The sequence below is a fragment of the Lepisma saccharinum genome, chromosome 5, assembly GCF_977018435.1.
Source record: "Lepisma saccharinum chromosome 5, izLepSacc3.1, whole genome shotgun sequence".
Taxonomy (NCBI): domain Eukaryota; kingdom Metazoa; phylum Arthropoda; class Insecta; order Zygentoma; family Lepismatidae; genus Lepisma; species Lepisma saccharinum.
Window position 1 is genome coordinate 24,685,676 of NC_139233.1, and position 15,983 is coordinate 24,701,658.

The 15,983-nt window shown below is 35.0% G+C and overlaps 1 protein-coding gene across 1 annotated transcript in view; it reads left to right on the forward strand.

Moving 5' to 3' along the window:
- Ets65A (DNA-binding protein D-ETS-3) overlaps positions 1–15,983 on the forward strand; it is a 132,962-nt gene that overhangs the window by 54,567 nt on the left and 62,412 nt on the right. Inside the window, exon 3 of the mRNA XM_083122310.1 lies at positions 13,331–13,402. Within this exon, the coding sequence (XP_082978436.1) occupies positions 13,331–13,402 (72 nt within the window). The remainder of the gene's footprint in view (positions 1–13,330; positions 13,403–15,983) is intronic.

The following is a 15,983-nucleotide window of genomic DNA, read 5'->3' on the forward strand; positions in this document are numbered from 1 at the left end:
AAAGTTGACTGTAATTTGACAGGAAGATCCTTAATCATAAAATATACAAAACCTAGCTTATGAATGCCTGCATGTGATCCCAAGGGATTTGCAACCTCTACATCATCAATATACAACTCTATACATATTGTAGTACTGTCTGTGAAAAGAGAATTTGAAGAATAATACATACCATCTTGTACACTCTTTAGGCATTCACTTCTCAATCTCTTTTCATTCTTATAAAAACTAATGATGTCCAGAAATCCAGGCACTGTAAACAACTGCTCAAAGGTTTTTAAAATTGAAATATATTGGCATGTGTCTCTTACCAAAAGAAATTTGGATTGCCCATGGCTATCACTCCTTCGTTCATATCTCCTTCCTAGTTCAATTGACACAGGATCCACATACTTTCTGTGTTCTTTGAAAAACTTCTTTAATTTATGTATAGAATCTAGCTTGCCAAATGGTATGGAACATTCATCAAACTTGGAAAGAAATTGAGGAAGACTGTCAGGATTTGTGCAATATTCTGAAGTCTCTTGCTTTAAAAAAGATGTAGTGGCCTGAACAATTTCTGATGTGCTCTTAATTGTTTGCACTACACCTTTGTATGTTAGATCTGGCCTAGCACATAGTTCAGCACAATACTGGATTACATCATTCAAATACATATCTCTGTGGTGAGATATTTCATTAACAACTTTTGGCATGACACAGTTCTCACTAATGTTACAGACATCAACTATTGGATCCACATTAGTATGATGCACAGGAGATATTTGAGGAGGCACAGTGCTTCCAGTGTGGAATCTTAATAGATGTCTATGGTAAGAGTATAGCTTATTATATTTTTGGTTGCAAGACTTATCAAAACAGATAAAAGTTGTAATACTCACATGAAATTTACGAATATGCTGGCAAAGTTCATGTGGAGTATTACAACTTTTATTGCAAACAAAACAAATCATTTTGAATATTGCAGGGTCCACTCTACTCACTCAGATTCACAAACATGCGAGCTTGGAGCTCCCTAACACAAGAAGGCTGCACTGCTGAGTTATTACATTTATAAAAAGTATACTCCAGGAATAACCATGTATTGCGACAATACGAGGAATATTCCAGATTTAAGTTGTACATTAACTTAAAACACAAATCAACAGCTTTCAATAGGGATTGTGCTTCAATACAAAAATTTTCAACAATGATAAATTGTTGAGATGGCTCAAGTCTGTCCCCAAATGACACCACAAATGGCTGTGTCCTCTGGCCTTCGAGAAGTCTGTCCTCCTTTAGAAACTTCTCTACACCTTCTCCATCCTGAAAGAAAATATTGACGAAAGTAAGATTAAAGACAAAAATTTCAAAATGTAATTTAGCTTGTTGCTATTAGAACACTATTAACAATGTTTTGTTTTGGAAAATTTATAACGGTGGATACATTCAAAAGTTCACTTTGGTGAACACCTTCATCTTTGAAATTCATGCAAGTTAATCATAAGAACTGCATAACTGATAATGAAATTTTATATGTTGGAAGAGAACTTGCCACTAATTACATCAGTTCAGTAATACTAGCCTATAGATTTTTTCCAAACCTACAAAACTATTACATTAAAATTTGGTATGGTAGTGATTGTGATTACTCGTTATAAATTAGAACAAATTAAAAATTGTAATTTTAGAAACATTGCATTATTTGAAGATGACAAATAAACTGACCGCAGTGCGTCACGATGCCAGGGGTCCCGGGTTTGAATCCTGGTCAGAGCATGGGTGCTTTTGTGAGTTTATGCACAGTTTCAGTTAGTCTATAACCTTTAGCCCAAGTCATGTCAGATGGTTAGTCATAGTTTTTATACTTCCACATTCCTAATATCTTTTATTCTGCAATATATGGCTGATTTGAAAGCTATTTTCCCCATGGAAGGCTGGGAGTTGCAACCCTCCAAATCCTCCTAAATCCTGATGAACTCTTGATCATATACCTCATAATGGTGAGTATCCCATAAAACTTACTAAGCCTGTTGATTGCTTCTAATCATAACAGTGTTCATTAGATTACATTTTTTACATGTCGTGCATCCTTCAGCTTTCCAATGACAAAAATGAGGAAGTAGAAAGAAAAGCTTAAATTAATTTCATTCAACAAGATATTTGCTCTAATCGTCGCAAACTTAATAGAGAAATGTTTCGACAAATGACAGGAAAGCTTATTATGGATGAATTGAAACTTGTGAGCTGGAGTGAGGACCAGCCTATACTTACAGAACCGTTTACATTTCCCATTGAATTTGATTGGGTGGGCAATCTGGTGGTGTTTGGGTGGGCCACCCCTGTCGTTGTCCCTGTGTACACCTTTTCCTTACGGTTTAAAGAAAAAGAACCCTTTGTTTTCACTATCTCAGATGGTTTTAATTTTACAGCACCTCAAAATGTCCTTAAATCTGCATTGTCTGTTACTCTTGAGGGCTTCGGCACAAGATACCCTCGCGCACACACACACATATATATATATATATATTTTTTTCTCCTTAACCAATGATCCAATCTATCCGACATTTTACACAAAGCTCAATAAAATGATAAGGATTTCAGAAAAGTATACAACACTCAAAAGATTTCACAAAAGCCTTAAATTAATTATTGATGTACTTGTAGCCTACATTTTTGTGGTGCAAAAACTAGGTTACGAAAACCTGAATTTTCAGCATGTGGGCAAGATGGAACCAAAGGTGGTTTTGTTGTTGAAAATGATTGCAAAGATGTGCTCTTTCTCTACAAAGAATGAAATTTCTGTTGTTTTTCTGTTTTACTCCTTGTAACAAAAAATTTGCTTCTCGGATATGGCTATATGGCTGCGAGGTAGCCATTTTGTATAAAGTTCCCACAGAAAAAATAAATGGATCAAAGTTGTTCAACTTAAAATTTAATATAATATTGGTTTTGTATTTTATCAGACATGCAGACAAGTTTCAGTTATGGTGAAGTTTGGTATTTGAAATTAGGAAAATTTGCTGTCGTGAATACAAAAAACAAGTCAGAATAACATGAAATACCAACATGTAGGGTAATACAAGAAAAATTTAAAATGGAGTATTATATACGAAAGTAATTGATTTGTTAAAGCATGATGTGAATATGTTATACAAAACCAAGAAAATAGTTTTGAATCTTTGGTCATAGTCATGGCAAGTCAGAATGTGACAGTATTGGTGGAACTGTAAAATGCAAAATTCTTTCTGGGAAAAGTATTCACGTTACCCTTGACAAGCACATCAATACTCCACTTTTTGTAAAATTTAACTTTCCTATTCTTTTCCTTTAACTGGTTGAAAATTGTAACCATAATTTTGACATGAACAATGGCAATTGACAAATACAGTGCTTATTAGGACAATTGTGACTGACAGCTTGCAGTGACAATTAAATTTCTCCCGACCAAATGTAATGGCAACAATTCACCACACAACTCCTGACTGCTCCAGGATAAGAATGAAATTAATTATATGTGAAAATAGCGGAACAATTCCAAGATTTTCCTCTTTATAAATGACTAAAGTTATTAATACTTACAGGCAATTGCTGGATAAAATGTTCTGCTGATTGATGACATGTAGGCCTAATTTTTACAGTCTTTGCTCCCTTCTTGATGGACAATACTCCTTGAGGTAACAAAAATGGGAGAAGCAATAGGGCACAATTAACTTCTGAAAGAGAAAAAGTATTTAGTAAAAATGCAGTTAATACATGTGTTAAGACTATCACTAAGTAAAACTTTATTGCACACGTATGATGAAATGAAATTACCCCTACTGCAATAAAGGGTTACAGCTCATTCAAATGAGAATTGTTATTGAAGATACATGAAAGCTTCAAAATCTTGTCTGTGTATGTAATACTATTAGAAAAGTGATAATTTTTCCCTAAATGCCAACATAATTATTACTAAGGCTATATTTTATCCCAAGAATGTTTGGGAAAAGTATTTACAAGAAAAATTGCTTACTTTTTGTTGTGCTTGCTGTGTTGGCTTGTCTCAAGAAGTCATTGGCAAGATCTTCCGCACTTTTGCGACCACAATTCCTGGCTTGCAAGATCAGTTGGTCTGCTATTAAACCAAACTCCTTGCACAAAATATCTCCTTTGTCTCCAAATTGTTCATTGAATTCGGCATCAATCTAGAAAGGAAAAACAAATTATAAAGGCTTGCATGTGAGCAAGAAATAAAGATATATTTCAATTTTTAAAATTATAGTTATAGACTCGTTAACATGATTGAACATCCTAATAAAATGTACATGCACTCAATGAACATTATTCAGTTTGACACTGGCTTTCATATCGATTGATTGATCGAGTTTGTTGTTAAGTACACTTTATGCACATTAAGGCTAATCGGGACTAGACCTACAAAGTGGTATCCGAACCACTATGTGCTTCCACCAGGTATCAAACCGGGGACCCCTTGATTACAAGGCGACAACACTACCACTGCACCATCGGGAAGGAACATGCTTTATATCAGAGCACAATTAACATCAAGTAGTGCACAAATCAGTCATGCATACATTCAGTACCATCCACAAGTAAAACAAATTGTGTGTCTATGGTAAACTTTGAAGTATCTTATGAATACCAGTAATATATATTTCTAGAAGTTAATTAAACCACTAAATAACATACCACTTCTGGCAGGAGAAGTTTTGGCCAGGCCTCTAGAACCTCATGTGTAGAATTGTTTCCCTGAACAATTTGGCATCGCCTTCCTTCAAACGTTTCTGCCATAAATTGCAGCACTTTTTCTGCTGGTCTATCATTCTCTCTCATCCATTGTTGTTTTTGCCTGTAATCAACACTAGCATCTTCCTTGAATTGTAAAATTGACCTCTGGCTTTTTTTATAAGTTCTACCAATCCCAAGTTCTGTTTTCTCTAAGGAAGACAAGTTTCGGGCTCTGAAGTTCTTAAACCTCTCTTCAATTAACCCTGTTGAGGGACAGCCATTGATTCCACGGCAAAACCACTGTTCCTGTAAGTAAATTAATCAATGAAATATAGAATTTCCAAAATGTTATGTTACTTCAGCATCTGCAGAGCTTATCAGGTGGTTCTAAATTAATGCAACAAAATACACAAAGTTGGACCACATGTCGATAAAATTAATTTTACAAGAGAAAGTGTAGAGCAAAATAAAAATCACACCAGGACAGTGACATGCTGGTTTTAAAAGTGAATATCTTCGAACTTCGAAATATACTTCATCATTCATATCCAATATGTGAACGCTTTGTGGGATTATTTTCTTATTACTCTATCAAATAATTATTTTGGTTGCAGTTACTCTGAGTAATTTTCAAATATCAGCATAAGAAAGTACAATCAACTACAAAAGTGGTCTCATTGAAGTCAATAATATCAACACTACGTTATTTTAAATATAATACATACCGAGTAATTTAATTTTATGTGAGTAAACACAGAATTATACTTACATAGCCACAACCATCCTTGCTTTTCAAGGAAGGAAAAGTACTTATTATCAATTTTGCCAGATTAACCTTTTCAATGGTTTTTGGCTGACAACTATATTTTTCTATAAAGCAACTAACAAACAGCCTGTTGAGTTTATGCTTTTCTAAAATTGTCAACATAACGGCATTGTCCAACTTTTCCAATAAGACCGGATATTTTCTCCCTAATATGGACTTTAGGTCAAGCTCCAAATTGCTATCCTGACTATCATTTGAAGTTCCTGGCAACACTGAAGGTATATTCTGAGGCACCACATCAACATCTAATTGCAGCTCTTCCACTTTAGTGATTTCTAATGTGCTTATATCCTTACTAATAGATCGAAACTTGGCAAGGAATTTCAGTCTTGGTCCTGCTTTAGGTATTAACAACTTAACTGTATCATTGTCAAGAAGCCCAAAACTTTCTTCATCGATCCCTTCACCTATAAAAAATATTCACAAATAAAAGATAGATGTACCTAAAATCACTAGAAATCCTTAAGAAAGTCTTATATCAACTTTAGTTGTGGCACACACTGGAGGTCCACTTACATAGATATTTTAGTGAAAAATGCTGGCCTAACAAGTATTAGAACTTGGGTCTAGCATAAAGTAATATTGCTCTACCAACTGAGGTACTGAGCCAGCCCTGATTTCGGTTGATTTTTAGCTTTTGCATGTGTGAGAAGGGTCTCAGCCTCTGATACTGCAACAGTCCTGATCTGATTGAAACACTGACAAGTGACAAGCATCTCCTAACATGGAGATATACAAGAGACCTGGTTTAGAGTCCCAGTGAAACCTGGATTTTTTCACAAAAACATCTGTATCTCATTCAAAAATGACTAAATAAAAATGGCTCCCATAATGGAGATTATGCAATAAATAAATTTCAATTAGCACATGCAACATCTGCAATCAGTATTTGGTGCAAGTAAATTTACTGCTCAAGTTCTGAATGTCCAGACAAAGAGATGTGATGAAAATAAACCCATTTGATGAAGAAAAAATAAAGTTGCCAATTTCACCAGAAGCAATTTTCACACAACATTCAGTTTAGGAATAAATTCAAGACAATTGCTGATATCTAGAGTCAAAAGCTCACAATATAGACAGAAATATTACCTTCTTAATTTTTCCAAAATAAATGTTTTCTAAAATCTTTTAACAATATAATAAGCACTAATTTATATGGAATCATGTTACGTAGCATTCAATAATTGCATTGGAGGAAAAATATTAATGACAGAGACTAAAGTTAAAATATTATACACCAATTAGATTTAAAAATGAAGGAAAGTAATGAAATCTTTAGTCAATATCCAAGAATGTGTAAATGTAACAGACTGGTTCAATCAAGTTTCTTCGCAACATAAATCGGAGATGAAACCGTGCCCAGACACATTTTCTTCATTACATTTGGTATCACATGAAAGACACAGACATTAACAAGTAACGAGACATTACTTTTGATTGGTTATACTACAAAGTAGGAGCGTAGTATAATTTTTGATCAAAGATGTAGATTTGTTTGAACTTTCAAGTCTCCTTTGCTCACTAATATGAAATCATGTCTTGGCATTATTAATTTTTTTTCCCAGTTAAATATTGCCTTTAAAAACTGAAGCGGCACGTGTGCATCAAATATACCTGAACTAAAATGGGTTATAGAAGCATCAGGTATTGTACGTGATTATTCACTTTGCATGTAGCGTTTCATTTTCTAAGAGTAGTATAAGTAATAAGCAAATATTCAGTAAAAATGCTTACGACTAAATTAAGTCTATTGCTATGAATTAAAATTTTCACTAACAGTGTTTTTGAAGGACATTCATCACATTTCCACTTAATGAAAATGATCAGATAAAATAGAAATTAGTGAGAGGGAAATATTAACGCAAAGAAAAACACTGCAAGTAGATATGTTTCCTCTAAAAAAATATATAACACTGATATTACATTGTTTCCCTACTAAAAAACAATCCCAAACATTGATTTCTCTTCAAAATTTAATATCAGTTTTGGCCCTTAATTTCAGGCATTTGCATTAGATTCGTGAAAAAAGGTATAGAAAACAAAATGTAGCTTGAAATGTATTGAAAACAAGGTTTTTATACCCCACCTTTGTTATTTTTCTTAGCCGTGTTGTCAGGATTATCGCAATTGCCTGCAAAGACCAAAAATGCCACAAGACAAGAAACAAAAGTGACCGCCATTTGCAAACGAAGCAAAGTTATAGAAAAATAACGCCTGTTTTAAACTACCCTTTCACAGGAGTTACAAAAAAAATGAAAAATTTCAAAAATGGTTGAGCCACCAGTCCTGGACCATTTCGTATGGATTGACCCTGAAAATTCCTACAATGTCCAAAAAAAAAAAAAAAATTGTTACAAGGTGAGAAAAAAACAACAGAAATTTCATTCTTTGTAGAGAAAGAGCATGTCTTGCAATGAATTTCAACATCAAAAACTTTTAGTTCCATCATGCCCAGATGCTAAAAATTCAGGTTTTCTTAACCTAGTTTTGTCACTAAAAAATTAGGCTACAAATACATTATTAATCTTTTTTCAGGCTTTTTTAAAACCTTTTGTGTGCTAATATTTTTTTTCTGAAATCCTCAACATTTCATTGAGCTTTATGTAAAATTTCAGAGATTTGATCATTGTTTAAGGAGAGATGAAAATTAAACCAGTTTGGGGTTTCTTTTAATCATAAGGGCAGGGTGTACCCCATGTGTCATCAAAATCTGAGGTGGTGGGTGACAAAATCTGTGCTTTTTGCATTAAATGCATTTACTTGATTCCTACCTCACAATGAAAAGTAAATAACTTAACTGTAGGATAACTTAGTACACAAAGTAAAAGACACAAGTGCAAATACCCAAATCAGTTCAAAATTCGAAACAAATATTTTTTAGCATTGTTTCTACTTGGAAATAGAAACTAACAGTGGTGAAAAATATTGCATTATTTCTTGTATAAAACTGCAAACTAATTATAGACTTATAGACACTTAAAATCTGCTGAAGAAAGCTTCAATTATATGTCTCATTATAAATATGGCACAGAGAAGCAATTCAAACTTTTACATACAATTTGAGGATCTTTGTGCAACCTATCTACATATAAAATTAATCGTACAAGGAGAACGTGAATGGAATCAAATATATCATCTATCAATGGCTACTTAATATTGGTCCAAGTGTGCCATCATTAAAATAAGCCCATCACTTATCCCCCACATTCTTATAGTTGTAATTCCTATTAATACAAGACCTATATGTGCCACACAAGAATATGCAACCAAAGGATTCCAGGCTGATACCCAAGGGAGTAGCAATTAGAATCTATTTTGGCAGAGTTAGGTGGTAGACCGGCTGAACCTTCGCTCAAGTAAATAAAAATACTCTTTCTATTCTATCAACATCTGTATATAAAGTGCTTTTGAAACAAATCGACTTCTCAGTATTGTGAATATTGTATATTCCACAAAAAATAAAATTAAGTAAAGCAAGTAATCCATGCAATTTGCAACAAACAACTTTATGCCATTTAACATGTGTTTGGAGAGTGAAAACAATGTATAATATCCACTCACAGTGATTCACACATGTACTAACCATGGAAATTCAAACCTAAGCAAGAATAACTCAAAACAAAATGGGCAGAACAAGGTCTATGCACAGTCATAACTATCCCACTTAATGTGCATGAGAACAAACCCTTGCATAACAATAGTCTGTATTCTCCAGATTTTGTGTGTAAAATGCAGAGAAATAGTTCCAGCAGGTTTGATTACATATACACTGTAATAAGGATTATAATTTATGACATACTAGACTATTTTTTGTACCAAATGAAGTTATCAATGTTGTGTATTCCTGTTTCAACTTTAAATTAACCCACATATTTGAATCATTTATCATGAGCTTTAGAGATTAAAATAATGACTAGTGCCTTACTGATTATACTGCTCAATTTCTTTACAGATCTTTGCAAATCCTAAAGGCAGCATTCGTAAAATGGATGGATAACTTTGATAAAACCTTGCTATGTGCCTATACTATCATATAGAAGAAAATATGAAGCTTCCAATATTTACACTAGTGCAATTTCCTGAGTAGCGAGTATATAAGATACACATTGACATTTGAATTACAAATTTAAGCAGAAGATAACATGAATTTCAGTAAACAGAAGCTACTTCTTAACAACAGACCAACTTTTACCACAATAAGTATATGATAGAAGGGCATGTGAATGAAATTTAAGTAACAAGTATGCAGTCCCTGCAACAAAACTAGATTTGCACATTTCTATTGGTAGTACCTACAGTAAAATTCAATACTATAAAACACACTGATTGGATGTAATCAAGGTCATACTCCTTGTTGGCATATCTGCATTGAGTTTAAGTTCAGTATTTCACCAAGATATGCAATGAAACAAGTTAATGCTTCATGCATAGTTCCATAACATTTACTATTCACACATGCTCTCTCCAACATGAAAACACACGTGTACTAACCATGCAAATTCAAACCTAAGCAAGAACAACAAAACAAAGTCTAACAAAGTCATAACTATCCCACTCAATATTCATGAGAACAAACCATTGCATAATAATAAGTCTGCATTTTTCAGATTTTGTGTGCAAAATGCAGAGAAGTAGTTCCAGCAGGTCATAGATCGTTTAAATTCTGGAACTGCAGGACAAATTTAGGCTTACCCAGCTGGAAATTTTTCCAATTGGTTCCGATAGCCAATATGAGTTTTTAGACAGCCTATCGGAACCGATTGGTCTATTGTAATGAATTGGTTTCTATTGGAAAGTATTTTATTGTTTTCAATATATTGCTTATGAAAAATTCTTATCTATACAACTGTAAATGCAATAGAGAAATCATATAAAACAAATCTCTGGTAAAACATGCGGAATTTGTAACTTAGATAAAACCTTCACATAGAATTTTTTTCAAATATATGAAAGTTTTTAACTCTGTAGCTTTGTGTTTAACACACTTATAGAAAATCGAAAAACATGCTGTTTCAGTTATAAATTATTGTTCTTCCTTTATACATGCAAAAACAGCAAAAAATTAGGTTAAACAAAGAATCGGTAACGGTTCCGATTGTTTTATCATTTCTCCTAGCACAAAGGCTAATTATCGTAGAATTTTGGAAATCATTGTCACACGAAATTAGAACCTTCCTTAAAGTAATGAGCGCTGTTTGGACTCTAAAAGGAACCAAACCTAACCTGCCTAACCAAACGACGATAGAATATATTGAACAAAATATTAAGTGATCGCTCTAAATCGAAATCGAACCATGTAAATATTGCATTCGTAGCATGATGAAATCGCAATAAAACAAAAGGAACTTGGGCCGAAATTCAGATCAAGTGTGTTGTTTTTCCCAAAAACTTCTTAATTACAGGAAATGTGGTGTCAAGAATTAAACTACCTATGCCTAGAGTCAATAAATAAATTTATAACATATTGATTCTACAATATATAGAAACTTACAAATGGATAGGATTCACCAATTGGAAATTGGAATTCCAATAGGTTTCAGTTGTGATTCCGATTGAACCAATACATTCCGATAGCTGTATTAGGCATCCGATAAAATCAGATTCATTCCAATTGAAATTTCAAATTGGAACCAATAGAAAATTCCAGCTGGGTGGTGCAACTGAACTTACATTGCTGATTGAAGAAAATAAATTTATGTTAGTTTTGTAGCCGTATGAATTGGATTTCTTTACAAATTCGAATTTCATTTATGTGTACACTACTTCAGATATTAAATTTTCTTTCGTTGGTAAAGTTAATGTGAATCAATTTTTAATTACTAAAGAATAGTGGAAATAAAACAAAGATATACATTGGAATTTTTCTTACATTTTGACGGTATAATAAAATATTGCATTCCCCTTAGAAGACATTCAAAATTTCCGCTAATTTTCCCTGTTGCTACGTTTTGCGAAAAGTAAGCCTATTTCGTTTCTCCTTACACGGCAAATTTTTAAATTCACTTTCTATTAAAGTAATGTAATTTTCCAGAGATTTAGCTACTAGACAGGGAATTAAAATTCCCATTTATTAAAAGTTTATGATGAATGAATAAACTAGTCATCATAAAAGAGTGGCGGCCATATTCATTACACACTAAGAGCACATGGTAACATCTGAATGTTAAAAAAGTACTTACGTTCGAAATTTGTAGAAAACTCTTCTAATCCCCAGGTGGATAGTAAATCCTGGACGTATTTATCCATTTTATCTTCACACTGAATTAAACAAATACTCTTCTTCGGTGAATACAACAAATACTCTTCTTCAGCTGCAACCAGTATCTAACACCTGCACACTCCAACAGTTACTACGAGAAAGAAAGCATTAGGTGACGCTGCGCTCCAGGTAACAGTATCATTCCGCGTAGTGGAATGAACAGACACACAGAGGAGTTCATACGCGAAAAAATATAGTTCCCCTCTTTCGGTTGCTTATAAGTACAGACATTTCGTCCTCTCCATTATTTATGGAATATTCGAAGATTTTTATTTCGTGATTACAATTTCAGCCAAACTGTAAAACGTAAAATAGTGTTCAAAGCATTGACTAAGTCCGCTTAGTCAGACTCGAATGTACTATGTCACTCAGTACTTAACAGTGTATCTTCATTTCTGACTAAAATCAGTGCGAATATATATATTTAGTCGGTTTTGACTAAGGCATTTTTAACAGTGCATTCTTTTCTCTACTTTCTGTTTATTTCTTGATTTGTACCTTTTTGTCAGTTCTAAGTTCCCTTTGTTTTCTTGATTACTCTATTTCTGTTTGAGCGTTTCTGTTACTGCCTTTTTTATGTCTTGTTAGCTACCCCCGTTTATTTTCTTTCTCTCTCTTGTTGGCTTCCTTTATTTCTTTAATCACTCTCTCTCTCTCTCTCTCTCTCTCTCTCTCTCTCCCTCTCCTTTTGGCCCCATGTCATTTCTCTTCTTCTCTTCTCTCTATCTCTCTCTCTCTCTCTCTCTCTCTCTCTCTCTCTCTCTCTGTCTCTCTCTCTCACACACACACACAAAACTTTCTCTATCTCTCGCTAATCGCTTCTATGCCTTCTCTTCTCTTTATCAGTTCTTTCATGTTCCGTGGAGCCTCTCCGATGGCGTAGTGGTTACGATGTCGACTTATAATCAATAGTGTTGCCCACGAGACGAGACTTTGGCCTGTCTCGTCTCGTGGAAATGCTGTCTCGTCTCGAAAATATTCGTTTGTCTTATGACACATGGTCAATCTCGTCTCGTCTCGAATTTTTAAAAGCCTGTCCCGTCTCGTCCCGTGGGTAACACTATTAATCAGGGGGTTATGTGTGTTGCATAACTCCACGGAGATGACCGAACATGCTATAGAAAATTTGCTGTTAAAGTTTGCTCATTCGGCATAGTGTTAGACAACACATCGTAAGTAACTGTACATAAGGTTGACATAAAACATAGCTCAACACCAGTTAAATCACAGTTGTTCGGATCTTTTTTGTTTGTTATTTTATGTTGTCTCCACGCCATCCATCCTTTGTTTTCCTAGTTTTAAGCCCCTTAAAGCTAATCAGGACTGAACCAGCAGTTTAAACCAGTGACGTCACCAGGAAAACATGAGCGGGAAATATTTTCTGGTAATTGGTCGCATGTAATATACTACAAAATGAAAGGTACTTATTTGAGGTGAGAGATTGAGAGCCAAGAACAGATTGAAGTGTGTGCACTTTATTGGTACGTATAATTTCTTCGGTATTTTGACTAATCATGCGCATCTTTCTATTTCAGGATATGCCACGAACACCCTCAGCAGTATGTCCAAATCTTCATTGGATCCGCACAGTCACTTACGACAACCGGGTAAGTGATAAATAACTTGACTTTTGTGACGAGGTTGTGACTTTTCGTGCTCAACGGATAGGTAATTTTTGTCCAATTGCAATGTTTTAAAACAATATTTTTATATATTTGAAACATGATTGGCAAATGGGAGAGCAAGATGCAGTGAATGGTTCGAAATTGGGAAACTAAAGAAACTAGACATTAAAAAATACTCCCCTTTTATTTTTATTATCTTCTTTATTCTCTTGTTTTCTGTTATCATTTTTCTATGTTCTGCATTATAGTATTTTCCTCTGTTGTTCTGCATCTCGGTCCCCTCTTTCTTACTTTTTCATTCCTCTTGTCTTTTACTCTGCTTTCCTCAGTTATTCTATCCTCTCTTTCTATTGACTTTTCCTCTGTTCTGCACGTTTAGATTACTCCTATCTTTTTTATCCTTCCTGCTTCTTTCGTTTTCTATTTTCTCTACTTCATTCTCTCATTCTTTGTTCTATTTTCTATTTTTCATTATCTCTTATCTTTCTGTTTTAATTTTATTATCTTTTTTCTTTCTCAATATCACTTTAATTTCCATTGTTTATATCTTTCTCGTTCTGTGTTTGTATCTACTCCCACTCTTTCTCTATATCTCTCTATTTCTATCGCCTTTTGTTGTGTGACAGGGATGTCCCGAACTTTTACCTTTTTTCTTTTTTGCATCCTGCCAACCCTACACTAAAGCAAATATTAAAATTTCCAGATATTCTGAAATTAAACGTAATGTGACAAATACATTTATCTCTACTTTCAATTGCACAGTGGTTCGGATCCCACTTAAAACTGTAGGTCCAGTCCTGATTAGCCTATCTGTACATAAAGTGGACTTAAAACAAGAATTCAATCAGATAATCAATCTACTATTAATCTGCTGCTATCCATGGGGACCTCCCCTTTGGTTCATGGTAACGTCGTCTCCTTGTAATCAATGGATCCCTGGTTTGATATCCGGTGGAGGCTTAAAGTGCTTTGGATCCCACTTTGTGCATGAGGTTGACTTAAAAACCAAACTACTATCCCTGGGACCACGAATGGTGTCAATACCATACCCAAGAATTCCATAAGGGTGAGACATGCCACAATTTATCTTAACTTGTTAGTGCTCTATTTCGTATTCATCCATGCGTTTGCGTGTATGTGTTGGGGAGGAGGGGGTGTTACTAAGGGAGGGATATGAAAACGAAGCTCCATATTTCTATTTGCGGAGTGAAAACAACCTCGAAAGTTTTCCCTGGCTGCCCCAACGCCTATGAAGACGTCCACCGCAGCTGCGACTGTCAGCGCCCTCTGTTATGGAGTGTTGATCAAACCCCGCGGGAGTTTGTGTTTGATCTGAGCTTTCTGGTCCGTGTTTACCCAGGCAGCGAGCGCCTCTCCCTCCCCTCCTAGGCTAATGTGACACTCTGTCTGCCCCCGAGCGATCTTTTACAAATATCATAGAAGCGACGATTGGCCGCATATTGGTTTCATGCTTGTAGCCACGAAGAGAGAGAGCATCTGAATATATAGGCACACGAAACGGAACCCTCCTCCCAGGTTTTGTCAAAACAAAACACTGTCGTTATTAAACTTTGGGATCAGTGTAAACGCACTTGAAAAGAGTCGTTCGGGGAGGATTATTGCAATCAGACTACCGTGCGCTTAATGAGAACTGCGGGGTGTACGTGCTGTGTGGACAACATGAAGCAGAAGTTCTTCTTAACCGGTCCATAGAAAAGGATTTCCTCTGACCTTTGCGATGGAACCTCAGACCTGGCTTTGTGAAGTGCGTCTCGCCTCGTGTGGTAGGCCTGTCTTGTTCTTGATTTCCTCTCGATTAATAAACCACCTACCTTAATCGCGAATCTAGTGCCGGGCTTCTCCAATGGTACAATGGTAGCGTCGTCGCCTTGTAATCAAGGGATCCTGGGTTCGATACCCAGTGGAGGCAAATAGTGCTTCGGATCCCACTTTAGACTGTACGTCCAGTCCCGATTAGCCTTACTGAGCATAAAGTGGACTTAAAATTCGAAATCAATCAATCAATCGCGAATCTAGTGTCTTCCGCTTTTGATTGATTGATTGATTTGATTTACTTATACTTCGCTTTTCTGACATTTTTGGCTAATGATGAAGATGAGGATAAGTAATGACACGATAAAATTGATGGAGGAACACTCACTCACTCACAAAGAACAACATCTATGCCCAGGTCGGATTTCGAACCTGAGACCCCTGGTGGCGTGCACTGTCCTAACCACTCCGCCACCGAGGTCGGGACGATATATTCATTAGTACAAGCTAAACATTCAACGTACCGCTGCAAAAACTTATTTTTCTTTCATATTTTTTTTTCTGTTTGACGTCTGGTTTCCACACTACGAGCCCTCGAGCAACTGTATTTTATCCTATATTTATGCAACCACGATGCAAAAGTTCGAGTTTAGAAAATAAAATAAAATAAACAAAATATATGAGTTATCTATCTAATCTATAAAAATTGATGTATGTGTGTGTGTGTGTGTGTGTGTGTGTGTGTGTGTGTGTGTGTGTGTATACACCAATATGCGGCATAACTCTCAAC